The 24,543-nt window shown below is 45.1% G+C and overlaps 2 protein-coding genes across 2 annotated transcripts; both read left to right on the top strand.

Moving 5' to 3' along the window:
• Positions 1-89: 89 nt before the first annotated feature.
• On the top strand, positions 90-10,358 carry LOC104384990 (OX-2 membrane glycoprotein-like). The gene is made up of 6 exons (XM_009993384.1): positions 90-138; positions 1,717-2,052; positions 6,781-7,092; positions 7,613-7,758; positions 9,318-9,402; positions 10,249-10,358. Exons 1-6 carry the CDS (start codon positions 90-92, stop codon positions 10,356-10,358), a joined length of 1,038 nt encoding a protein of 345 aa, XP_009991686.1.
• A 6,655-nt stretch (positions 10,359-17,013) lies between these two features.
• On the top strand, positions 17,014-22,820 carry LOC104384989. Its single transcript, XM_009993383.1, has 6 exons — positions 17,014-17,095; positions 17,892-18,230; positions 19,543-19,645; positions 19,856-19,976; positions 21,945-21,998; positions 22,692-22,820. Exons 1-6 carry the CDS (start codon positions 17,014-17,016, stop codon positions 22,818-22,820), a joined length of 828 nt encoding a protein of 275 aa, XP_009991685.1.
• Positions 22,821-24,543: the final 1,723 nt, after the last annotated feature.

Below are 24,543 nucleotides of genomic sequence, written 5' to 3'. Positions count from 1 at the left end.
ATGTCCCTAGAGTAAGAGCAGAGTGTATAAAAAAGAGGAACCTGCACTCAATGGATCAGTCGCTCGCTCATCTCGCTGAGCACACAGCTATGATTGTCGCTTGCCTGCTCCTCTCCAGCATCTGGACCCTTGCATCAGGTAACTCCTTTTTCTGCCTGTCTGTATCATTATTTTAATGGCATTAGGGGCCTCAGTGGCCAGCGGTGACAGGGCATGTGTGGCACTGCACACTGCTGGTGTGGTGTTCCAGGCATGTTACTGCTGGATGTGTAGAGAGCTTCCTTTCCTTAATGTATGACCGATGCATTCAGAAGCTGCAGAAAGATATACAAATGTATTTACAATTTGAAAATCATAAACAGGTCAAATGTCCAAACTCTTCCACTGATTTGTATGAGTAAAGTTTTATTTCATCTCTTTTTGTGGTTGGGATTTGATTCAGAGTATGGCACCAGAGGTACTTTAGCCAGGACAAAATTATTTGTAGTGATGGGCGTGGCACTTGTAGGTGTCCACTCAGACCACTAGAAGTGTGGGCAGATTTGTTTTTTTTTTAATTAAAAATTATGTAGAAAAGCCTGAATTTGCTTCAGTATAGCTTCCATGGTTATGATTTGTATTCTGCCTAAGGCAGTTCACTGAGCTCTGAAAAGCAAAATCACCAGCACAGCTTCACTGCTGGCTTCTTGGTCTCTGACAGGCCAGGTCATCTGCCTGGCCATGGCCACAGCAATGGAGGGGGCAGGACCTGAGTAAGCTACATCAGGCAGGTTAGAGAAGTGTACTTCTGGGCACTAGTGACAGCCTCACTCCTCTTTAAAACCTGCAAAGGTCCTTCCCTTTCTTGTAAACTGAATTATGTTTTCAGTGCTGTAACTGTCCCTGCTGGTACCTCCCTTCCCATTCTGATCTACACAAATAAACTGTTATCCTAAGAAGACTGTGGAGCTGAGCTGCCAAACCTCAAAGCAGTCACTTCTCTTGCTTGTCCCCTTAATAGTTTTTCCACGTGTCTGAATTGGAAGAGTTGGCTGAATATTATTTCTCCTTTTCCCTGGAAATCCTTAATACCATAGCATTTATGCTGTGGAAGTTTTCCATCTGTGGGCCTTCAGCAGAGTTTCAGCTGCTTCCCAGCTGCATGGCTTTGAGCATGACATAGAAGAACAGATGCAATTTGTCTCCAGCCTTCTCTACCTTAGTTTTTAATTATTTTTATCTTATTTCCTGATCTCTTGGAAGTCTCTGACAAATGTGGATGCACAATGTATAGTGATAAACACAATACTTTTTAGCAGCTCTTCTGATCTGCTTCTCTCTGTGCCACAGGAGGGCTCAGAGAGCGGTAATGCACCAGCAGCTCTTTGGGCATTAGCACAGCTCAACTCTTAGGGAACATTTCCATAGGTACCCATGGGATAACAGTCTTAGCAGACAGAAATCAGTCACTCCGACACAGAAGCTGCTCTTCTTGGTGGTTCTCTCTGCAGGGCAGGTATCAGGCTGATGAGACTTTTCATGTTAGAAATGTCAGGTCCAGAAAAATCTTAGGGCAATCTTTGCTAGCTGAGTTTTCACTTTCTTCCTGGACAGAGAGCCACCCCCCAGAGGTGCTCTGCCCAAGGATGAGGGCTGGGGGCTGGGGTGGTCTTTGATGGGGGTGGATTACAAAAAGGTAGTGAGAAACACTGAGTGCAGTGCCTGCTTCTCCTCCAGGCTCCGTGCAGGTGATGCACAGCAAGGTCCAGTCAGTCCGGGCAGGAGGAAACACTACTTTTTCATGCCGATTGGTCACAAAAGAAGATGTGCTACAGGTGACTTGGCAGAAGGAGATGGATGGGGCTGAAGACAACATAGCGACTTACAGTACAATGAACGGTCAAAAGATAGCAAAGGACTACGTTGGGCACGTGAGCTTTGCTCATAGTGAATTACAAGCCTCGGACATCTCCCTTCATGGAGTCACCTTCCAAGATGAAGGATGCTACAAGTGCATCTTCAACACTTTTCCCTCAGGGGCTGTCACTGGCAGGATGTGTCTCCAGGTTTATGGTAAGGCATTGTAACTGCATATGGGTTGTCATCTGGGAACCAAGTTGTTTTCCCCGGGAAAAACTTTCCCTGACCTCTGATCATTGCTAAATTGCTATGGGAAGGGTGACTCAGCTTTCCTCCTGGCTCACTCCCCCTCTGGTTTTACCTCTAATTGGAAACCAACACTCGACAGTTCTTTAATTTTCTTTCCCTTTAAGTCAACAACAGTGAGATCCAAAAGCTGACTTGTAACCCATGACTTCCTCCAAGTTTCTCTGGCAGTGTGCTGTTCTGACAGCTGGCCTGCCACAACCATGAAGCCTGTGCTCCTCTTCCTCCTTTCACTGCTGCTTTTGCCTCCTAAGCCTGGATGTCAGGCCCTTTTTTTTCTTACTCAACCTTTGATCTTAAAAAACCTCAAATTATTCAAAAGGCTGACTAGAGTGTCTGGAAGCTGACTTTAAAGCTATAGAAAAAATGGCAGTAGTTAGACTGGGCTCAGGAAAGGGGTATGAGATCAGCAGCTAGTAAATATAAGTTTGAAATATAGACAAATGGATGAGATAAAAAAAGAATAAGAGTGAAAAGCTGTTTGTCCTTTGGAGGATGGTCTTTGATTTCTGCCAGTGAGAAGGCTGTGACATTAAACACACCCTGAGGACACCCTTTTAGCTCCTGACATTCTCATGGATGACTCTATTGTGGGGTTGTTGGCCAAAGATCATGTCCCATGTGGAAAACAACAGTGTCTGGGACCTGCCACGGGTGGTAAGACCCCTGAAAAATATTTTGTATATCCCTAGTACTGTCTGCTGACAAAGACACAGACACCTGCCCACACACATGAGCCAGCAGCCCTTTTATGCGGAGGGGGGGGAAATGCCCTTGGGTTATAGGGGAAAGATTACTTAAGCAACAGGGGAAAAGGAGGGGGGAAATACAAGGGAAAACCAACCCTGGGACAGAAGCTCTTTTTGCTCTTTCTTGGGAAAGCTCCTAGAGCAGAAAAGAGAAATTAGGAGAAATTCCCTCAGTGTTTCATGTAAAAAGAGGAATATGTTCATAAAAACACCCAGTGCTGAGTCATTCAGAGGATAAACACTGATTTATGCACTACAGGAAAATATGGAAGTGCTTGGCAGAGGGATCCCTTTCTCATTTATCATGAAGATCTAAACATGGAGTTAGATTTGTGTTGATTTTTTGTTTTGTTTTATCAAAGAGGGGGAAATATTTCCCAAAATTATCAGCCCTGTGGCTATGATTCATCCTTTAGCAGAGCTCTACTTTAAAAATCATGTTTTTTCTGCTGCTACACACACTCCCGTGAACATGCCTTCCTGCCTCTTGGACAAAAAACCATCACTAAGAAGGGTTCCATTTATCTTACAGGCAGGCATGAGCTTGCTGCTCCTTCTGTGCCAGTGTGGGCTCACAGGTCACTACTAGGGGCTGCTGGTTCATTAAAGTCACAATGGTCTTCCTGAAACTTGTTTTATCAAACATGTCCTGGAGGGTCACCATGAATAAAAGAAGTGTTCAGCACCACGATAAAATATTTTGGTTCATATACAGCATATTTCATTGAAGCTAATTTTTGTGATGATACTTAAAAGCCACAGCCTTACTCTCTTACTCCCCAACTTGTAACAATTGGAACAACTTGTCTGAACAAGCCCAGAGGACTCCCTGGGCCAGAGTGTGAAGTCAAAAGGAATCTCCCAAGTCTCATGGATTTAGAGCAAGGTGAGCAAGCCAGAGTCACCAGCTGAAAATGAAACACTGCCAAGTCTTTGCCCTTGAGAGGGGACTGCCAGGGAGTTTTCAAGCTGGTAATTGCCCGATTACAACAGCCTTCAGAAGAGGGGCAGTTCCAGGGTGGGCACTACTGCCTGACAAGGGGAAGTGAAGCCACCTAAGAACTGGATACAAGACTGTGAAAAAAGAAGCAGGTATGACTGGAAGAATCTCAGACATGCCTGGCTGAAAACAGCAAACTGAAGAAGGAGAAATTTCTTACCCTGTAGCAAAACTCATTTTGGAACAGAACCATTTCAAGTGTGCTTGGTAAGTCTCTTTCGAACAAGATGCTCCACTGCCCCCTCTGTTTTACTTTGGAAGTGTTTTGCTGACTTCCATCACCAGAGAGGATGATAATGAAAACCAGGAAGGGAATCAAGTGAGCAGGCATGGAGAGAGCCCAGTGGAGAAATGTCACCAATATTTCTTAGACAGGAAAACTGCGGCACAGTGTTGCTGGTGAACACCCAAAGAGCTGGAAAAAGCTTATTGTGATCACATGGCCTACTGTGATTCCTAAATTTTGTATCAGTCTCTCCAAGACCTCTGTCAAACCTTTAAACATAAAAAGCACATCACGACCTGATAGTCCTGCTTACAAGGTCATTACAGATAATCAAAGCTGATGTACTTTTTCTAGAAGGAGCCTTTTTCACATACTTGGGAACACTGCCACAGCTCGAATTTGGGAATGCTTGCATTACTTCTCTGCAAAAGCTACTAAAGCAAGTACCTGCACACATCTCTTGCAGGTACTTTTTCAAGGAAAACAAATATTTTTATGAAAGGCAAAATAAGCTGTTCAGTGTGTGAATCAGTCATCAACAGTGAGCATACACTAACAAACAGAATAGCAGCACTTCACTGCAAAATCAAGCACTTGCAGGTGCATCCATTAGACACTTGCTAAGGGGAAGCTCAGCCCTATAGCATTTTTTTCACATAAGTCATTCCTTGAGGTCCAGTGTGGGCAGATAGAGAACTGCTTAGTCAGAAGAAAAGCAGATGTGGTATGCACATGTTTCTGTCAAGATACTGAGCAATTTCTCTCATCATTTGTGGGAGTACCTGTGACAGCTTTCTTCTACTGCTTCTGGATGTTGCAATCTAATATTTGAAGTTAATGCTGTGGGTGAATATGTTATTTTTATGCATCCCGTGAGTGAAAGAAGAAGTTCAGGGGTCATTTATTAATCAAAACATAAACTTCTGTTACAGTTGTCTTTGCATACATGGAAGATTTTGAGAAGTTCCAGCTGAAATCCCCCTACACACTTTTATCGTTGATCTCAGAACAACATAAATGAGTTTCATCCACTCCGTGGTGTTTGAGTTTCTGTCTCTGGGTGATGCAAAAAAATGAGAAATACCTACTTCTTTATTTTTTAAAGGCAGGCACACACACACACACAAAAACCAAAAAACCAAACCAAGCAAACAAGCAAAAAAAAACCCCAACAAAAACAAACCAACAAACAAAAAACCCCACAACAGAACAAAACAAAAAAAAATCAAAACAATACCAAAAGCAGCAAACCCCATGGCATACAATGTCTTGCATCCACCTTCTGGCATTCATGGCTTAGAGGCTGGGGACAGCTTAGTGAGATACATCTGGAATTGTACCAGGAGGTTACAGTCACCATTGTGCATCTGGTACAAGCCTTTTCCCCCTTTGACAGGATCATTCAGTGTCTTTTACAGCTTCTTCACTTGCAAATCTTGATTTACCTGCCAAAAGTAAAAAGAATATTTTTTTCCTAAGAATCTGAAACAGATTTTTTTTTTTATTATTTTTTTTTTTTAAAGCAGGATCACTAAATTATAGTGCTAAGTTTGCTAGTGTTGGGACAAAAATATATTTTCAGCATAAATATACTGAATATATTCAGAGATACTTTTTCATCAGAGGACATTCATATTAAGTCAGACTTAAAGAAATTAGAATTGCCACTGCATTTAAATGGTTAAAAAAAAAAAAGTAACAGGCTCAAAACCAAACAGCTACAAGTAGAGTCTGGCTTGGGCCCCTGTGCCATCAGCACATGCACCGAAGTAGAAGGCAGGTTGTCCAGCTGCCATACAGAAACCTGTGGATTGCACTTCCAGACGGAGCTAAATGCCTTTATAGATCTAGGCCTGAGCAAACTGAAATAATTAGACTGGCTTTAAGCAGGTGACTGCTTAAAAGTGCAGATGAATGCACTTTGCACTAGGTGACCTCCAGAGGTCCTTTCTGACCTAAACTGTAGTATTATTTTATGGCTGATGGATATATAGGTGATTTTCCATGGAGAATGTGTCCTACTCTGTTTGGCTCTCCCTTGGAGAAGTACTCCCTTGGAGTACTTTGTTGAAGGTTTTAAGGGATACATAACATAATGTCCCCCAAACCCCATACTAGAAAGAAGAAAGTTATACAAGCACAAAATCTCCACAGGTGAAATTCTGTGTTGTACACATACAAATTCACTATTAGTGTTTTGCATAAATAGATACCTTTAGTTTTTTGGTCCACAAGCCTGCACATTTCAAGCAGTAATAAAGCTAATCCTGCAGATACATTTAAGGGAAGAGAACAATAATTTTGATTCATTTAAGCAGTTCAGCCCTTTCAGAGGGATGAGGACGTGGTTTCATGGTTTCAAAACTTATTGCTCTTTACTTGTTCCTAAACACCACTTCTCTATTGGGATGCTGCACTGGTGCCATTAATAACAGAATTGAAGCACAGATGTTTCTACCTTCTTGTCCTTTGTTTTGGCCAAGCTCTACGTTTCCAGACTGCTACCTGAGTGTTTTCATGTCTACTTGTCACTGCTGGAGCTTTGGTGAGGGGGAAGTAATATTAGATATCAAGGTTGTTCTCCAAGATGAGGGTAAATATAGATGCTCTTTGTTCCACCATAAGCAGAAAGTAAGGGTTTTCTTGCTTTGTGTTTACAGCCATCTCAGAACCCAAAGTGGAAGCTAAGCTTATATCCAGTCCAGACAAAACTGAGGACTCTGAGAAAGTGGTTGGGATGAGCTGCTCAGCAACAGGGAAACCAGCTCCAAAAATCTCCTGGCGCCTTCCCAGTATCCTGCAGCAGAAACCAAGGGAGTATCAAGTCAAACTTGGCAACCAGACCGTGACTGTCACCAGCAATTTCACCCATGCCAACTCCAAAATCCTTCAGAAGCACCCCATCATCTGTGTGATCCAACACCCTTCTCTGAACGTGACCCTGGTCCTACCCATGGCGAATCTGATGCAGGGTCAGTATGCAGCCCTGCTCCTGGCCTGAAGCAGGGAGACCATGAAATGTCTCCTGGGGTAGATCAGGAAAATCCTCTAAGAGATGGGGGGAAGGTGGGGAAGGTGATTGGAAGAGCAGCTGGGGCTGGGCTGGGGAGGGACAGAGGAGATGCTGAGGAGCATCCAAACACCCTGGGTGATGGCATGCAATGTCTTATTGTCCAGTGTGTCCCCTACGCATCATGAAGTGCCCCAGCTTCCTTGCCTCTGCTGAGGACTTTCAGAGTTTCTCTGTCATGTAGCCTGATGCATCAGCACAATGTGCCAGCTCAGAGGGTCTGTGTGCCACATCCCCAACTGTGGCATCAGAGCCCAAGCACAGGACCACTGGCAGTGCTGCTTATGTGTGTGTGGGCATGTGCTCCCAGCACACCTACTCACCCCATCTCACGCTGTTAACTGGCCAAAGGTACTCTGAAGGGGTTTAGGCTTGTTTTTTTCCTTCATACACAAACTGAGTAGTTGCTGCTTTTCCCGCAGGTCAGGACAGCAATGTGCCACCAGCCATTGCCATTGTGGTGGGGGTGCTGGTCCCCGTGGTTTCCCTCCTCCTTCTTGCCTGCCTCCTCCACTGCCGCCTCAAGTACCTACGTGATCCAGAGAGAAACCAAGCCTGGCCATGCTGGGTAGGTCTGCCTTTCCCCAGGGTGCTGCAGGACTCATCCATCACAGGGCTCAACACCAGGACCCATCTGTGCCCAGCTATCCTGGGGCTGGCTGCATGCTGTCCAGCCTGGGCTGTACCTGAGGCAGAAAGGGACGAAGGGATCAAAGGGATGGACCCCAGCCAGACACCTGTGTGCTGGGAAGGGGAAACCTGAAGGTGCTTAGGAAGGCCCATAGGTGCCCAACAGCAAGGACAGCTAGACAGCATTCACTTTCTCAATGACAAGATTTGCTGCGGGGAAAGCATTACTCTGTTACTATAATTATACACAAAATAATTGTGCAAGCAGTGGCTGCACCCTTGCACTATTCTTCTGCATCTCCTAAAGTAGCCTTCCAGCACAGCCAGTGCAGATTGTGGTGGAAGCAGCTTTGAGGATGTGTCTCAAGCAAAATGGAGTCTTAGAGAGAAGAGCGTGTCTCTGCGTGGAAAGCCCAGGGGGTTACACTGCAGGAGGGGACAAGGCACTACTTGTTGTCCACTGAGGCTGTCCTGGCACAGGGGGTGCAGGAGGCAAGCTCAAGGTGGCGGTAAACTGAGTGAGGGGACGTGACATTGTTTCAGAAAATAGCAGCCTGGTTTTGTGCTGAAGGCACTTCTGCCTCCTCATGGGATATACCCAGAGAGTGCACGCTTACTTTTGATGGGTGTTCTGGAGACAAAAACCAGTGGGAGGAAATGCGATGTATGTCCTCTTCCACAGGCACCATGCTTTTAGGTCCAAGCTGGAACCTGCTGCAGGGATTGTGAGGGGGAAACTTTAGTCTCCCCTGGCACAGAGAGGTGCAAGAACCCATTTGGTAAAGCACACAGCCTGGATCTTTACTCTTGTACTTAAAATATCCATATATTTTGAAAAAGGAAAAAAAAACCCAAAAAACAAGCTCTCTTCCATTAGGTCCTTCCTGCCTGTACCAAGGCCAAGACATGCGGACAGTACAGAGCTGCAGACAGGCAGACTCCACCAGTGCCCCCCATCCCTGGCACACCACTGAACAACTGAGCAGCTGCCTACCTCATGCATGTGAGAGAGAAACTGCCTACAAAGACACCTTGGGCTTCCAAGCAAATCTGCTGTGGCTTCATGCCAAGAGAAATATAAAAAAGGACAATTTATAAAAGTTATTTATTTATTTTATACTATAATTTTCAGTTTCGTAGAAAAAAGCTGTGAAATATTTATTTGAGACTCAGACTGACTGTGTGGATCTGCACAATGAAACTCATGTTTTCTATTTTCTGGAGTATTGAATGTTATGTTTATTCCTTTCTGATATTTTAACATTGCAAGCTCAAAACTGGGTGGGGGACTGTCCGAAGAACAGGGAAGCATTTTGTACAGATGCTGGTCTGAGGGGCATTGCTGATGGGCCAGAGGAGACCCCCATCAGGAGCTGCGGTGCAGAAAAGCCATGGACAAGCCTCGTGTGCTGCTGTGAGCTTCAGGGGTTGAACCTATTCCCCAAAAGGCATTTGAGATCAGGCCAAGACTGTGGCTGGCTTTAACTTATTTCCCAGGTGCCAGAAGTGACAAGCATCAAGCCAGGAGCAATCAGACACAAGGAAGCTGCCAACTTCAACTTCCACCAGCCTTCACTAGAAAGTAATGCAAAAGGGCACACAGAAGTTTCCTTCTCTCTTCTTGTTCTGTGGCTTCCACAGCCCCTTTCTTAACTTCTCTAATGCATCACAGCTGCCTGGTGATCCCAGGCATCCCATCTGCCTGCTGGAGGAAGCAGGGAAATAAAAGCGCAGCTGGAGGAAGCAGTGGGCTGCTTGGTGGGTTTTGTGTACATCATGGTGTGGTGGCAGGAGAGTTGAGTGGGAAGCAGAAGGTTGATGGTAGGCAGGAATGAAGGGGTGGGTGCTGTATGTGGGCAGATATGCACAAGCATGGGACAGTAGGTGTTACCTACTGATAACAGTCATTGTTTATAGTCTGTAGGTCAGATCTGAGCAGTCCTCCTGTACTTACCTGAATGCCGCCTTATGCCCATGAAATCTTGCCTTGCAGACCTAGGGATGTGGAAATGAGTCCCCTCTTAGCTGGTGCAGTCTTGTGTGTAGCACAGAGATGGCTGGTACAGGTTGTCTCCTCACCTCCTTGCTTCCCAGAGCAAGTGCATGTCATCTGCCTTTTTCCTCACCTGTTTATTTCAAGTGTGCATCCCAGATGAAGCAGGCCGAGTTGTAGTTGGGAGGCCAAGCAAGCTAAAATGAAAGCAAGTCAGGGAGCTGAAAATTAATAAACTCAGTCTTTGTTATCAAATCCTTTTTTAGACTCCCTAATGCTTAGTAATAGCTCCACTGGTGATTGTGGGGAAAGGGGAACTGACTGCAACAGTCACAGCCAGGAATTTTCTTGAGAGCCCCATAATTTTCAAAGAAGGAAGCTGCATTCTACCTAAGCTTTCCTGTCATTGTAGCTTAATTTCCTCCTCCTCTGCAGGGGAAGAGGCCAGGGAGAGAAGCAGGTTTTCCCCAAGCAGGGTGGTGGTTGGTGGGGGACAGGGTGTGGGCGAGAGGGCAGAGCTCAGCCCTGAGACTCCTCCTGAATAGGCTGTGCATTGCCAGCCCTTGCTGCTCAGCAGCGTCCGCATTTGCTCTTCAGGGGATTTTTGGAGAGGCTTTTTTTAAGATAGTTTCCACTGATGTTTAGACTAATGGGCTTTTTTTTAAAAAAAAAAAAAAAGTTAAATTGGTCTCTCGCAGAAACAGGGAGTCTGGATGTGGGTGACAAAAAAGATTTTCAGGCAGAAAAGACAGGCACAAAGCTACAGGAAATCCTTACAAGCACAAGAAGGTTGCAGAGATTACCTGTGATTATTTCTACAAACTGATAACCTGGAGTAAGGGAAAGTAGGTTTTGGCATCATAATAATATCTGTTTACCTGTGCAATTGTAGTTTCTTTTACTATTTAGCAGCATGTTGAAACATGAAAAGCTTTCGTACATTGCTGCTAATGAGCATGATAGAACTAAAGACTAAGTGAGAGGGGAGGGTGTGATAGTTGACAAGCAAAATGCTGTCCAAGAAAGGAAGATGTTATCGATCTATTTATCTTTTGCAGTATCAGAATGAGATCAGCAAATGGCATTTAAAGGCAGAACTTTTAAAACCAGTATCTATATTTGCCTTCCTACTATACCAAGCCAGCTACTAAAATCCAGTGCCATAAAATGCTGTATGCTAGAAATGTGGAGTTCAGATTCATATTGCAAAGGGATGAACATAAGCATCTAGGGTACATACAATTAACTGGTTGTTAACTGAAAAAAAAGAGCATGAAATAGATACAAACAGCCTTCCAGGAAGCAAACAAGCACATGACAGGGGATCAGGAGCTTTTACTGTGGGTGAATAACACCCTAACTGTTGTTCTGAGGTTTCTTTGTGATTATATTATGCTTGTCTGCCCAGTTATCTCTGTTCACAATTTGGCAGTAATTCTTTGGAGGTTATATTTCAGATGGGTTTATTCAGATACTTAGTATCATGTTAACAAAATATTGTCTAGGCTGTGAAATATTGCAAATTTTGAAAAGGTCTTGAAAAGGAAAAATAAAACTGGTAAGAAATTCAAGTGGAATGGACTGCTCTATTTTGCTGCTGTAATGTGAATGGTGCAAAGCAGATTAACTTTTTAAGTAAATGGAAGCACAGTACCTTTCCAAAGTTAACTCTGTGAGAATGTCCAGAGCTACTATTGCCACCAAAAGAAACCAATCAACCAACCAACCAACCAAAAACAACAAAACAACCAACCAACAACAAATGAACAAAACAAAAAAGCAAACCTGCAAAAAGCCTAGGCTTTTCCTTCTCTTGTGTTCCCTCTGGCCACCTCTCTTGCGGCCAGGCAGTTGGTCTGACCCAACCCTGCCCTGTGACAACCTCCTGCCTGCATGCTGTCATTGCAACTCAGGCATGATTTTTCCCAACAGATGGAAATATGTTGAAAGGGAATGCCACCTTCCTGCTTCCTTTTACTTGGGTCAGAGTGGTTCTGGGTAACGTGTCTCTTTCTGCACAGCAAATAGAATTATTTAGCCTGCAGGTCTTAGCTCTGGGATCCTTTGATATTAGGAATAGCTAGTTTGGGTCAAGACTTTAATGCTTGTAGGACCATAAGAGTATCATTTTAAACTGTGTATTTTGTATTTTTATACAATTTTATATAATAAAGTGTTCCTGGGGCTGTATAAAATGTCCAGGTGTCTGTTTTGGCATGGTACGCTTTTTCATAGAGGTAGCATGTTGGTATTTTTCTCTGTGTGCTGGGTTCCTGGTTCTAAGAGCAGTAAGATGTAAAGGAATCACCCCATCAGCTCTGGCTGAAGATGCAACTGAAATGTAGCTGAAGTGCTGCCCTTGGATAATTTGCAAGTCTCTGGCTGAAATAGGAAGAATATTCTTTTTTCTGAAACCACTGCTGGCAGAGGCATGGGACTAAATCCATACAGTGAAAAGGAACTTTGTTTTTCTGACAGAAGATTGAAAGCATCATTCATCATTTCTCTGTTGCATGACCCTGGGAGAATGATTCATTAAATACCACACCAGTAAATTTTCTTAGGAACTCGGACACAGAATAAAATGTAACCTAGTGTTTTCAACGAGTCCCTAGAAATCAGCAGAAGCAAGATAATTGCAGTAATTGAGTGCACTTTTCTCTTTCATAGATGAGATTATTGAATCTAGCAGATAAAAAAATCAAGTATATTTTTGTTTTCATTCTTAGCTTACCAGAAATTACTCATACCTTGGAAGCCATACAAAGGGCCTTCTCATATCTCCACTGCTTTCATCTTTGCTTATATAAGCTCTGTGTAAAAGAAGCACTGAGCTCTTGTCCAACCTTTTTGTGGATGGACTCCGTTGTAGGCTGCCCAGCTTTGGAAAAGAAGGCACCTGAAATTTCTGGAAAGCCTGAGGGAATCCTCTGTTTAGGGCAAATTCAAAATACAAACATAGTTTTAACTCTGTAACTTGTCAGAAGCAATAGTTCCTAAAGTTAATCACCTTAAAGAAAAGGGAAGAAAACAGCTTTTCTGGTAAAACAGCACTTGAAATTGTATGCTAAAGATTAAGATACAATGAAAGGCTTGCAGAAGCCCCCCCCCCTCCCCACACACACACTTTCAGACTAAAAATTAGGTATCTTTTGTCAATCACATTTTATTTGATATTATCCTTCAAATAAATTACAGAATGTCCATCATCCCATCATAAACACCCAGGATAATATTTTAAGTTTGAAGAAATCAATTTACCTCAGAAGCCTTGAGCATTTCTTGCCTGCAGGTATGTATTTGCATAGGTGAGACTGTGGGTGTTCTTTAGCTGACTATCGTCTGAGTAAAAAGAAATACCTGTTTGATACAGATTTTTATCTAAATACCCAGTAAGTATGGTCTATGCACTAAGAGGAGAAAAGAGGGAGTGTCCTAGTATTGTTTTCTGAAGATCTTTGCACATCTACTACACAATACTATTAACTTATCAAATACCTGCTGTCTCTTTCTAGAAAGGATTCACTAAGAGAAGCCAAGTGTCAGTTCTCTATTCAATGCTTCAATATTTATCTATGTATGCAACATCAACATTTCTTTCTAAAAATATTTATTGTAAAAATTTCTGACCACATAAAGATAATCAGAAAGCATTCCTCAGAGTCTAGCTCAGGCTGCACAAGAAAACCAAGACCTCATTGTAGATGGTCCTGAGCAGCCTGCAGGCTCCTCTGGGCTGGAAACCTTCTGACTAGAACACAAAAGAAGGGGGGATAAATCCTGGGTTAAGGGTATCAACGTTCCAGCCCAAAGGCAGATTATGCACCAGGTTCTCCAGTGGGCTCTTGCCCTCAAGAAGGAACTTGTGTTCATCATGCAGTTTTAAGTCCTCCAGTTTCAGATTTGTGAGTCTGTATCATTCTGCTGTGGAACCAGCAGACACAGATTTGGAGGCCAACTTAGAAAAACTAAAGTCAGAAGTCATCAGGAAGCAATGTCAGGAAGCACTAGCACTGCTAGTGGGACAGATATTTTTGCCAAAAGGTGAACAAGAAGGTCTGGGAACCTTTAATAGTTTATCTACAGCTTTCTTTATTCCTTTAACACATTTCATCTTCCTTTGCTCTTCTTCTGGTCCCTAGGATCCAGACCTGACCTTGTCCTATCAACTAGTGTAATACCTCTGTGGCAAAGAACAGAAAGTTTCTCCTTTGCTTTGCTGCCACTTGACCCAGCCACAATAGTTCACCTCTTCTAGTAGTCTAGTCAAGCTTGTTTCTTCTCCCTGATGTTATTCCATCTCATCATGCCTTTAAAGATGCTGTCCTGTTGCCTGGATCAGCCCTGCCTTGCTGAGCAACCCTTATCTTCCTTCATCCCAGGGTTGTCAAAGGGCTGAATGGGGAAATGAAGCTAGGGAAGAAGGAAAGGAGAGGTGACCAGGACAAAAGGACAGAGTCTGAGGGCAGAGGAAGGGGCTCTACGTGGAGCCAAATGTGGGAATTTTTTCCCCAGGACATCTTTCAAGATGGCAATTTGCTAGAAAACAAGTTCTTGGGCTGCTTCCAGGAGAAATGTTTCTCAGATTAGCTTTGCAATGAGAGTGTTGTCTGAAATCTACACTGCTCTGTGACCTTTCATTCTGCAGAAAATTAGCAGACTAATTGGCTTGAGAAGTTTGGCCAGTTTGACCACCAAGCCACAGAAGATGTGCAAAAAGCTTGTAAAAAGGAATTTGAGGAGTGCTTGGAAAGTGTACTGCTTAAGTGCATGAACAAGTGTCCTGTTTTGCAAAGTCTACAGAGTTAATTAGCTATGGATGGTCTCTTTTAGCATCTTTGCTGATGCTGGCTGGAGTATGACCGTCTATAGGTAATGCAGCCAGGGATGGAGAGGGACTCAGGCACAGGTGGGAGCCATTGCTGGAGGAGGGAGGTGGTGCTGGATATCCCACCCCACCTTGCCCTAGTTAGTTTCTGCTCAAAATTACAAAATCCCCATAACTTCCTAATTGAAGTAAATAGGCTATCAACAGGAAACAAGGGGGGTGACCCTTTGGACAACAACCTATTCTCCAAGTGTTTGCTGCACTGATGTCTGCTCCCCACTCCTCAGCAGCCCACATTTCTGGTCGTGCAGCCAGGAGTGACCCAACATTTCCTCTCCTCCTCACCCTTTTCTCTACAGACTGTGACCAGGGGCAAGGTGCCCCTGCAAGAATCATGAATCAACAGAAAGGGGGAAAAAATACAGTGCTGTTACTGTGCTGATAAACTGGCTTGCCCTGTACTAGTAATTCTCCTCTTTGGTATCAGCAGAAAGAGCAACACTAAAAGCCTGAAGAAGAGAGTAGCCCCCAGAAAGTAGTCTTTCCAAATTCACCCTAGAGTAGCTCCACAGACTTTTTTTTTTTCCTTCAGAAAATAAGAACTAATTAAGGTTAATAGTTATTCTCCAATACTTCCAGTCCAAACATGCTGCTTTATCTGTCAGGTTGAAAGTGTTGACGTCTGGCTTGGAAAAGCAGTCTCCTGGGATAGTTCTTTTTAAACAAGCAACTGCATATTCCAGGGTCTTTGATAAATATCTGAAAAGAGAAAAACAGTCAGTTTCTTTTTGTGTGTAAAATTCAGGAGCTTCATAAAATAAAGCCAGGGAGGAGGGATGTGGGAAACACTAAGAAGGTAAGCAGAGTCTGTTTCCATAATCTGACCAGTAGCTAGGACCTTTTAGAGGCGCAAGTGCCATTTTTGCATTTTGCTATATTGTGTATGAGCAGGTGGGGGCATGTTTTGCCCCACAGCATGCAGCTGGCTGGTAGGATCCTAGGCCAGGTGAAAAAGCACTGAGATTCAAAGGGTAAAGCTTGTTGCTGTAATAAAAAGCCCCGAGGGACCCTAAGGAAAGGCTCTGATATGGTCATGTGCACTGGTTTCACTTCCCTGCTCTTTGCCTGCAGTGCAAGCGGGTGCTGTGAGGCCCACTGAGAGGCTGCACACAGCCCCTTCCCCTCATGGAGGTGCCAGAAGGGATGATCAGCAGCCCATCTCACCTTTTAGTTAATTAATCTACAAGGTTCAGGGCAGGGCAACAAAAATGTAAACACATGGAAATCTGCAAGAAATCTAAAAATATATGCTGCCCCTCCTGATGGAGGTGAGAGTCAAATTCATAAAGAGCAGAGTTGAACACAGAATGTGATGCCATCTGCTTCTCACATTTTCCTGTAGGATAGCCTTCTCCTTTTCCTACAGAAAAAACCAGAAAAATTGTAGAGAGTATGGTGGGTATTGTTCTCTAAAAAGAATGAGAAGCTACACACGGTGCTGGAGTTGTGTGGTTTTACCGTGAAATTCCCGGCAAACCTTGTCCCTGAGCACCGGAGCACTCTTGCACCCCTGGCTTTGCCTTTCTGGAATTACACAGGATGCAGATGTACTCAAGGATGGGGGATTTCAACCAAAGCTGCCTTCCACAGAGAGCCCTTTCATAATGCAATTTGTGGGTTTGGTGTGCTTGCAGGCTGGGGTGAAGTGGTGACATCTGCTGGTGTCCCTGTAAGAGAAGCATCTCCTGTTCTTGCTTGTGTGTCCCCTGCACCACGTCTGAGGGATGCTAGCGAGCTCCTAGGATTGGTGCCCAGTGTGGTGCTGAGCAAGCAGCAGGGGGGGTGATCCATCAGTAGTGTTTCCTTTCCCTGACAAGGAGAAAGGGAGAGGGAGCTCCCAGGGCTTGTGGCCTCTTGTTTCTCCCCTCTCCACCAGCCTCCACCCATGCTTACCTGGAAAACCTCTTATTTATACGTTGTGAGGTGCAAAGTCCTGATGGAGGAGCTCAGCAGCATGGGGCTAACAAGAGGCAACCTTTGTTATGGGGGGAGAGGGCGGGTGGAAAAGAGGGGGGTGGGGAAAGGGATGTTGTTTCCTTCCAGCTCTGGCAACCAGTGCAGTTGGTAGCTGACAACATTGCACCAAGATTTTACAGCAGTTTGTTGTGATTAATGATTGTCCAGGCTGGCAAAGGAGGAAAACAGACTTCTCAGACTGTTGGCTGGTTGCCAACCCTGTGTCACGGGCTCTGCCCTTTTGCGCCCTGAAAAAAGGCGCAAAATCTCCAACCGTCTGCCTGGGTGAGTCAACTGCCCTCTGAGAGCTGTGGGGAAAGGATGTGAGCTTTCCCAGGCAATTGCTCTGTCCCACGATGCTTTTTCCCCTGCTTTTCTGGGCTGAAATCTGCCTGCTGCTGCTCTGCCAAGGCTGCCAGCTGGAGGAGCCAGTGATAGGTGAGTGGAGCGTCTGTATCCCTACATGAGGTTAACTCTGGAGCAGCATAAGCCTTTTTTAATTTTGCAAGCTGAGACACCCAGATGCCATCCTGACTAAAAAAGACTAATTGGTAACTGGAACTAGTAATGTGGGGGTTGGTCAGCAGCAAAATCAGGAAATGCAGGCCAGAGAGGTCACAGGATGAGGACATGGGATGGAAAAGGTTTGCATTTCCAGTGCATGTGCCTGGGTGGTGCATGCTTCTGTTATGAGAGACTGGGGCAGGGGGGTGTCCTTTCTGCAGCCACTTGCACTGCCTGCCTCCCAGCTGCAGGGTGCCCTTGGCTCCTCTGCCTCCCCCTGCACCACCGCAGGTGTTGGTGAGGGGAGCAGGGATGCTTTCAGGAGTGAGAGCCACTTTTTGCTGGATTATTGCTGTGTGTCAGGTCTGTAGAGGACACCTCTGAGCTTCCAGGGACAATTGCAAGCTCAGAGTAGTGCACTGGGAAGATGCAGGCAGATAAGCCCTGGACTCCAGTTTGCCATGCTTGCTGAAAAGGCCTGCCTGCCTTTCTGTTCCCACACTGCCTTCCTCCTCGCCATGGGAAATGTACAGCACAGGCTGATGATGTGACGGCCACCCACGGCTGTCTCAGGTCTCTCACTGTGCCACAGGGCCTTGTGGTAGAGTTCCTTGCTCTAACGCTCTGCAAGATGGGAACACTCTGACTGGGATACTTCAAGGTACCATGGCCTTCCCCAAGTGAAATGTTTGTCCTCTTGCTCTGACGTTGGCATTTGTGTTGTTCCTAGGTTTGAATGAAGCTGTGAAATCTGATAGACTTATTGCAGCAGCCATTGGTGGAGAGGCAAATTTCTATTGCAACTTCTCACTCTCAATGGAGGTTTTGCAAGTCACCTGGCAGAAGAGAATCGGGTCATCCTTCCAGAACTTAGCCACCTACAGCCTAAACCACGGACCGAGGCTGATAGGATCATTTCAGGAGAAGGCACGTTTCACTAGGGCAACCTTGAAGGCCTCAGCTATCACACTCCAAAACCTCACATTTGAGGATGAGTCCTTTTACAGATGCATTTTCAACGTGTTCCCTTATGGCTCCTTCAGCAAAGATATATGCCTCAACATCCATAGTAAGTTTTCCACTAACACCTTCTCACTTTCTGGCACTCAGCACAGGTCTACTGTAGTTAGGAGGTGGGTAAGGCATTATCCTCTCCATCGCATGGAGACTTTCCATGCAGCAGCATCTCCTTAGTGGATAGTCTCCAGAATTGCTGCACCTTTCCTCAGAGGAGAAGCAGGTAGATAAGCTAGGAGATGCTTTTGGATAAGAACCCCTGTACAGAGAGATGACCCATTCTTTGTACCCCGAGGTGACAGTAAACTTCCCACAGAGTGTAAAAACTACCTTCTCTTTTTCCTCTCAGCAATTTCTGAGCTAACAGTGGAATATGACTCCCACCTGTCCACCGAGGGTCTCCTCACTGCAGTTTGCTCAGCAACGGGAAAACCTGCTCCCCAGATCACCTGGCTGGATGACAGAGACCTGGATAAGTCCCCTGAAGTACACCACATCCAAAATGCAAATGGAACAGTAACAGTGGCAAACAGACTTACCTTCTCCACCAACCACTTCCATGCTTTGGCCTGCCTCCTTGACCACCCACAGGGAAGGAAAATTAAGGCAATTTTCCCAGAAAAGGGAAAGGAAGGTAGGCTGTGTTTGTATGTAAAGGTGCAGCATATAGTCAGGTGTGCTTAGGAAAGGATGCGCAGTTGTGGGAGTGGGGTTTGTACTTACATAGGTCTCACTCAATATTTTTCTGGGAGTTCAGACCACATGCTAGATGAATATTTTGTGATTAGAAATAACCCAGAGGTCTCCTTCCCATGGAACATTTGTGTTTGTGGTGGCTGTGGGCATCTGTGTATATATATGTGCATATTTGTGTGTACATATGTATCTATGTCTCTGTATGTTTATATTTCCACATAATCACTGATTTAAAACAGATGTGATCAACTCTCCAGCAGTACTCAAGCTGGAAGGGTACTAGCACAGCTGCCGTCTGACCATTGAATGCTGGGGAGCAGCATTTCACATGGAAGATCTTGCAGGAGTATATGTCTCAGGATGAGAGACTTTACTCATGATAAAACTTTTTCATACAGAAAGAGAAACACAAATATATCACGAGTAAAAATCATGGGGTTTGCATCACATTTTCCTGGTATTGGGGGAAGCATTATCAGTATTTCTTTAAAAAGAAAATAATTGCTTACCTAGCAGTATTACATAGTTACACTGTTCCTTTCTCTTTTTTGAAGAATAAGTACAAACTGATGAATGTTTCACTTCAGTCCCAACCTCTGGAAGAGGACACAAGAAACATGTTGTCAGCCTTCAATGTTCTATGTTAACTTATTGGTTTCTTTTTGTAGGTGTTCAGAGGAGCATAATTAGCATGGCACTCTTCACATCTGTGGTGTTATTAACATTCTTGCTATATTGCACCATGAGACAAATCAACAGAAGAGGGGACAAGTAAGAATAACTTCCGTTTTCTTGCAAATAATATGGCTTGCCTGTGTTCACCTTGCAATTTGCCTTTCTTTTTCCTTGTGGTGTTTTTACATACCTGCTGTGGAAACTTATCCAGGTGATGACAGCATTTCCAAAACAGCAAGATTCTCTCTAAATGACAAGAGGTTTTAAAGCATTATGTGACTAGTGAATGGTTGGGGATTTTTTCAGACAGAAGAGATGTTGTGCACCCAGAACACTTGCAGAGGAGGAAAGCTTACACCGAGACCTAAGCGAGAAAGCTGGGAGTTTGCACACACTGAAGGACCAGCACATTGCTCATCAAAACGAGGTAATGCAAATAGCCGAGGCTTCCAGTAAACATTCACATCCTTCAAAAGACTTCCATCAAGAGCTGGGGTCTGCTTCTGCTACCATGTCTTTCACAGAATCACAGAATCACCAAGGCTGGAAAAGACCTTTAAGATCATCAAGTCCAGCCTATGACCTAACACCACCACATCAGCTGGACCATGACACTAAGTGCCACATCCAGCCTTTCCTTGAACACATCCAGGGACGGTGTCTCCACCATTTCCCTGGGAAGTCCATTCCAATGTCTAATCACCCTCCCCGTGAGGAATTACTTCCTAATATCCAACCTAAACCTCCCCTGGTGCAGCTTCAGGCCATGCCTTCTTGTCTTGTTGCTAGTTGCCTGGAAGAAGAGCCCAGCCCCCAGCTGACTATGCCCTCCCTTCAGGTTGTTGTAGAGAGTGATAAGATCCCCTGAGTCTCCTCTTCTCCAGGCTAAACAGCCCCAGCTCCCTCAGCCTAACCCTGTAAGACTTTCCCTCTAGTCCTTTCACCAGGAGGATGCTGTGGGAGACTGTGCCAAAGGCCTTGCTGAAGTCGAGGCAGAACCACATCCACAGCCTTCCCCTAATCCACTAGGCAGGTCACTCAGTCGTAGGAGGAGACAAGATTGGTCAGGCAGGACCTTCCTTTCCTAAACCCATGTTGGCTGGACCTGATCCCCTGGTTATCTTCTACATGCTGCTTGATGGCACCCAGGATGATCTGCTCCACAATCTTGCCAGGCACCGAGGTCAGGCTGACAGGCCCATAGTTCTCCAGATCCTCCTTCTGGCCCTTCTTGTGGATGGGTGTCACACTGTCCAACCTCCAGTCATCTGGGACCTCCCCAGGCAACCAGGACTGGTGACAAATGATTGAGAACAGCTTGGCCAGTTTACCCACCAGCTCCCTCAGCACCCTAGGATGAATCCCATCCAGACCCATGGACTTGTTGGGATCTAAGTGGCAAAGCAGGTCCCTAACTACTTCCTCCTGGATTACAGGAGAGGGATACTGCTCCCCATCCCTGTCTACAAACTCAGGAGCCCAGTTGTCCTGAGGGTAGCTATTCTTTTTGTTAAAGACTGAGGCAAAGAACGTGTTAAGCAGCTCAGCCTTTTCCTTGTCCTCCGTTACTAAGTTCCCCCCCTCATCTAGTAAGGAATTAAGATTTTCCCTGACCCTCCTTTTGTTATTAATGTATTTGTAAAAGCATTTTTTATTATTCTTTACAGAGATGGCTAGTTTAAGTTCTAGCTGAGCTTTTGCATCTCGTGGGACAGCCACATGGGGTAGATGACACCATGTGTGCCCCATCCAACCTCTAGAAATGCTGGGGAAGGCTTAGAGCATGAAGAAGAAAAGTTAGTCAAGAGTTAGGCTTGGTGGAAAGGTATGGAAGAAGGACTGGAAATGCTCCTGAGGACAGATGGGATGTCCAGTCTGGACAGAGGCAAGGGAGTACCGCAGCGCTCAGGCACTGTAACCATGAGACTCACACAGAAGTTTCCCCAGAAAAGTCTGCCCTGCTCTGCTGGTTGTGCAGACATGAAGGTTCTCTGGAGAGCTGGTGGCATCCACAGACAAGACCTGTAAGTGACCACAGCTAGGAGTCACCCCCACTAGCCAGTTTCCTCTGACCTCCCATGGATTCCCTGTTTTCTTTGCAAGCTCTCATGCTGTGAATGAGACCCCTCCTGTTTTCTCACCACTTTTCTCTGCCAAATAACATAGAGCTTTGTGTTGGTTACCACACCACTGTGCTGGGTCTTTTGCAGGAGCAGACACCAGGCTCCTCACTTCACAACTAGCCAGTTTCCTCTGACCTCCCATGGATTCCCTGTTTTCTTTGCAAGCTCTCATGCTGTGAATGAGACCCCTCCTGTTTTCTCACCACTTTTCTCTGCCAAATAACATAGAGCTTTGTGTTGGTTACCACACCACTGTGCTGGGTCTTTTGCAGGAGCAGACACCAGGCTCCTCACTTCACAAACCCCTGCCATATTTGAAGAGAAACGTCAGAAAGAAAAAAAATTGCAGGCACTTGTTTTCAGAGGAAGCAGAGAACCTGAGCAGCGACATCCATGGCACGGTTAAGAGGGGACCTGTTGCGTTACGTGACAAGGAGCTGCGCTGCATACCCATGGAGAAGGACAGAGAGGCAACAGCAGGTGAAAGAGTCCAAATAGCACCCCACCTGGATGCTCCCCAGTCCAGTACAGGAAGGAGAGCCATCAGTCTAATAAAGGCCCACCCCCAGATTCCTAGAGGAGCACAGGAGCACAAGAGCAGGTGGGAAGCCCAAACTAAGGACTCAGAGGAAGGAACACCTTGCCCAGACCCCTCCCAGGGATGTCTCAGGGGATCCTCAGCTCCAGGGTCTGGGTATGAAACCAATCCAGATGAGTCATCACCTTACAGACTGAGATGAGTCACTGCCTAAAGGGGTATGAAGAGATGATGGGATGCAAGGGATGAGCATTTTGGGATTGCACAGGATTTACTATGGGATGCCTGAAGGAGAAACCAAAGGTGAGAAAGGGAGGGATCAGAGGAATTTAGGGAGGAAAAAGCCTGGGAAAATGGAGGGATAAAAGTGTCGCATCATTTATACACAGGCAGGTTATCAATATGTTTGTCTGGCCATGCCCAGCACCTGGTCTCATGCAAGTCCATTTCTAAGTTTTTTCCTGGATGAGAGACACCCTAGCCAGTGTGCATGTCTGTATGGGGGCCTGATGCCAGCAGCTGGGCCATGACCATGGGCCTGGGTGGCCACGACTGCGGAGACACAAGTGAGAGAAACCAACTACCAGCCACCGGAGTGGACCAGGGGTAGGGCCCGTGTGTCCCTGGTGCAGCCCTGGGAGCGAGTGCAGGTGAGCATCTGAATGCCAGCAAGAATCAAGCCAGACAAGCTGGTGAGTAGGTGATGTGTCCTGGGATGTTTTACAAGAAATCAGGAGTTAGGATCTGTGCTGACGACACAGCAAGACCCACAAAACTGCACCGAGTATTTTGCAAAAAGTTATGTTTTAAAGGCTCGAGCAGGAAAGCTTCCCCTCCAGCTCTCTGTATCATTACACGAGGTGTGTTATGAATGTCCCTGCAATCAGTGTATTTGCAAAGGCTCCTCCAACAGCCTGTGTGCAGGTGCAGCCCCAGGGCACAGCACCTTCGTTTGTAATAGCGGAGCCCCCTCTGCTGGGAGAGACGGCGAATGAAAGCGAAAACACCTTCAGTGAGTCTTGTGTTGCAACAGTAGCTCACCCGAGTGCTATTTTTTTTCTCTTTGGACCTAGCAACCCTATCCCAAGTATCAAGAAATTACGGCTATTGTATCCAAACATTCAGGAATAATTTGATTAAACGACTTGGTTGCTCTGTGGTGGACATGGGTTGCTGGAAGAGATGTTGAAAGGGACTGAGAGAAGGAACTGGGCTCTGGCAAAGGACCAGGGAAGAAAAAGTGGAGATGTTTGCCAGTTCTCCAAGCTGTCATGCTGACCTACAATGGATAAAAGTAGGTCTGCTCGAGAAGAAGTGGGAATGGCAGGCATTTGGTAATACCTGAGAAGGCATCTAGGCTACAAAAATCCTGCTGACTCATTCTGCCCAGGGTTCCCTCCTGAGAGAGCTGGATTTTCTGCAGCTGGGCTTCAGAAAACAATCTGTGGCTTCTTGGACAAGGGACCGTTAGAAGTCCATCTCAAGTGATGTTTTAACCAAGACTTGCTACTCAACATTTAAAGGACAACTGTTCCCTGCATTCTGAAAATTGTATTCTGATTCCACTTGCCTTGAATTTTCTTGTGCCACATACATATAGATTACAATGGGGGGCTTCAAATTGGCATTCCTCAAATGAGAGTTTTCTGAGATTACAAGCTCATTTTTTTAAAAATTATTTTTAATTTTTTTTCAGATAAATTATCTATTTTTTTTTCATTATAGTCATGGACTGTGATCTTCAACTATGCCCAGCATAAAACCTTAACACTATGATTAGAAGCCATCAATATATATGTGTATAAACACAATAGAAGAAGAGGCAAGTGAGTTTAACTACTGCTTCTCAAAGATAACTTTTTTTTCCCAGGAAATAGAAATTGAAAAGAGAAAGGTGTGGGCTTGGTGCTGTGAGATACCAAGCAGTGGTACTCCAGCTGAGCGATTCAGAGTCTGCTGAAAGAGGAAAAGAGGAATGGCCTCACCTCTGTACTTCTGACAGCAAGTACATGATTTATCCTCAATGCCAAAAATGTAGTTTTGCTAAGAGTAAAAAGTTAGGTTTGGTGATTGAGAAGAAAAAATGAAAATGGGATCAAATGCACACCAAGGACTCAGAAAACAAATAGGCACAAAAAGTCTGTTTTTCCAGAACATCTGAGGGCTTTTTTAAAAACATGTTTCTACAGGAGAGATGACTGTTTTTTCACCACTTTTCAGGTAGGGATTTAGAGGTGCTTTCTGATCCTTCCTGATGAAATGGAATAAATTGTTTCTTTCCGTCCTAATAATAGTGTTGTTTCCTTTCAGAAGGAAACACATTACCAGTTTTG

Source organism: Chaetura pelagica, unplaced genomic scaffold, assembly GCF_000747805.2.
Source record: "Chaetura pelagica isolate M959 unplaced genomic scaffold, ChaPel_1.0 scaffold101, whole genome shotgun sequence".
NCBI classification, from domain to species: Eukaryota; Metazoa; Chordata; class Aves; order Apodiformes; family Apodidae; genus Chaetura; species Chaetura pelagica.
Note: the sequence above shows the minus strand (reverse complement) of the source record. Positions and strands in the feature narration are given on the sequence as shown.

What these genes read in the sequence shown, in the direction of transcription:
- LOC104384990 (XM_009993384.1), top strand. Translation starts at nt 90, where the DNA reads ATGATTGTCGCTTGCCTGCTCCTCTCCAGCATCTGGACCCTTGCATCA. An exon ending in CATGGCGAATCTGATGCAGG is followed by an intron (nt 7,093 to 7,612) that starts GTCAGTATGCAG and finishes CTTTTCCCGCAG; the next exon opens with GTCAGGACAGCAATGTGCCA. An exon ending in CCACCAGCCTTCACTAGAAA is followed by an intron (nt 9,403 to 10,248) that starts GTAATGCAAAAG and finishes CCTCCTCTGCAG; the next exon opens with GGGAAGAGGCCAGGGAGAGA.
- LOC104384989 (XM_009993383.1), top strand. Translation starts at nt 17,014, where the DNA reads ATGCTTTTTCCCCTGCTTTTCTGGGCTGAAATCTGCCTGCTGCTGCTC. An exon ending in GCTGGAGGAGCCAGTGATAG is followed by an intron (nt 17,096 to 17,891) that starts GTGAGTGGAGCG and finishes TGTTGTTCCTAG; the next exon opens with GTTTGAATGAAGCTGTGAAA. An exon ending in TATATGCCTCAACATCCATA is followed by an intron (nt 18,231 to 19,542) that starts GTAAGTTTTCCA and finishes TTCTTTTTGTAG; the next exon opens with GTGTTCAGAGGAGCATAATT.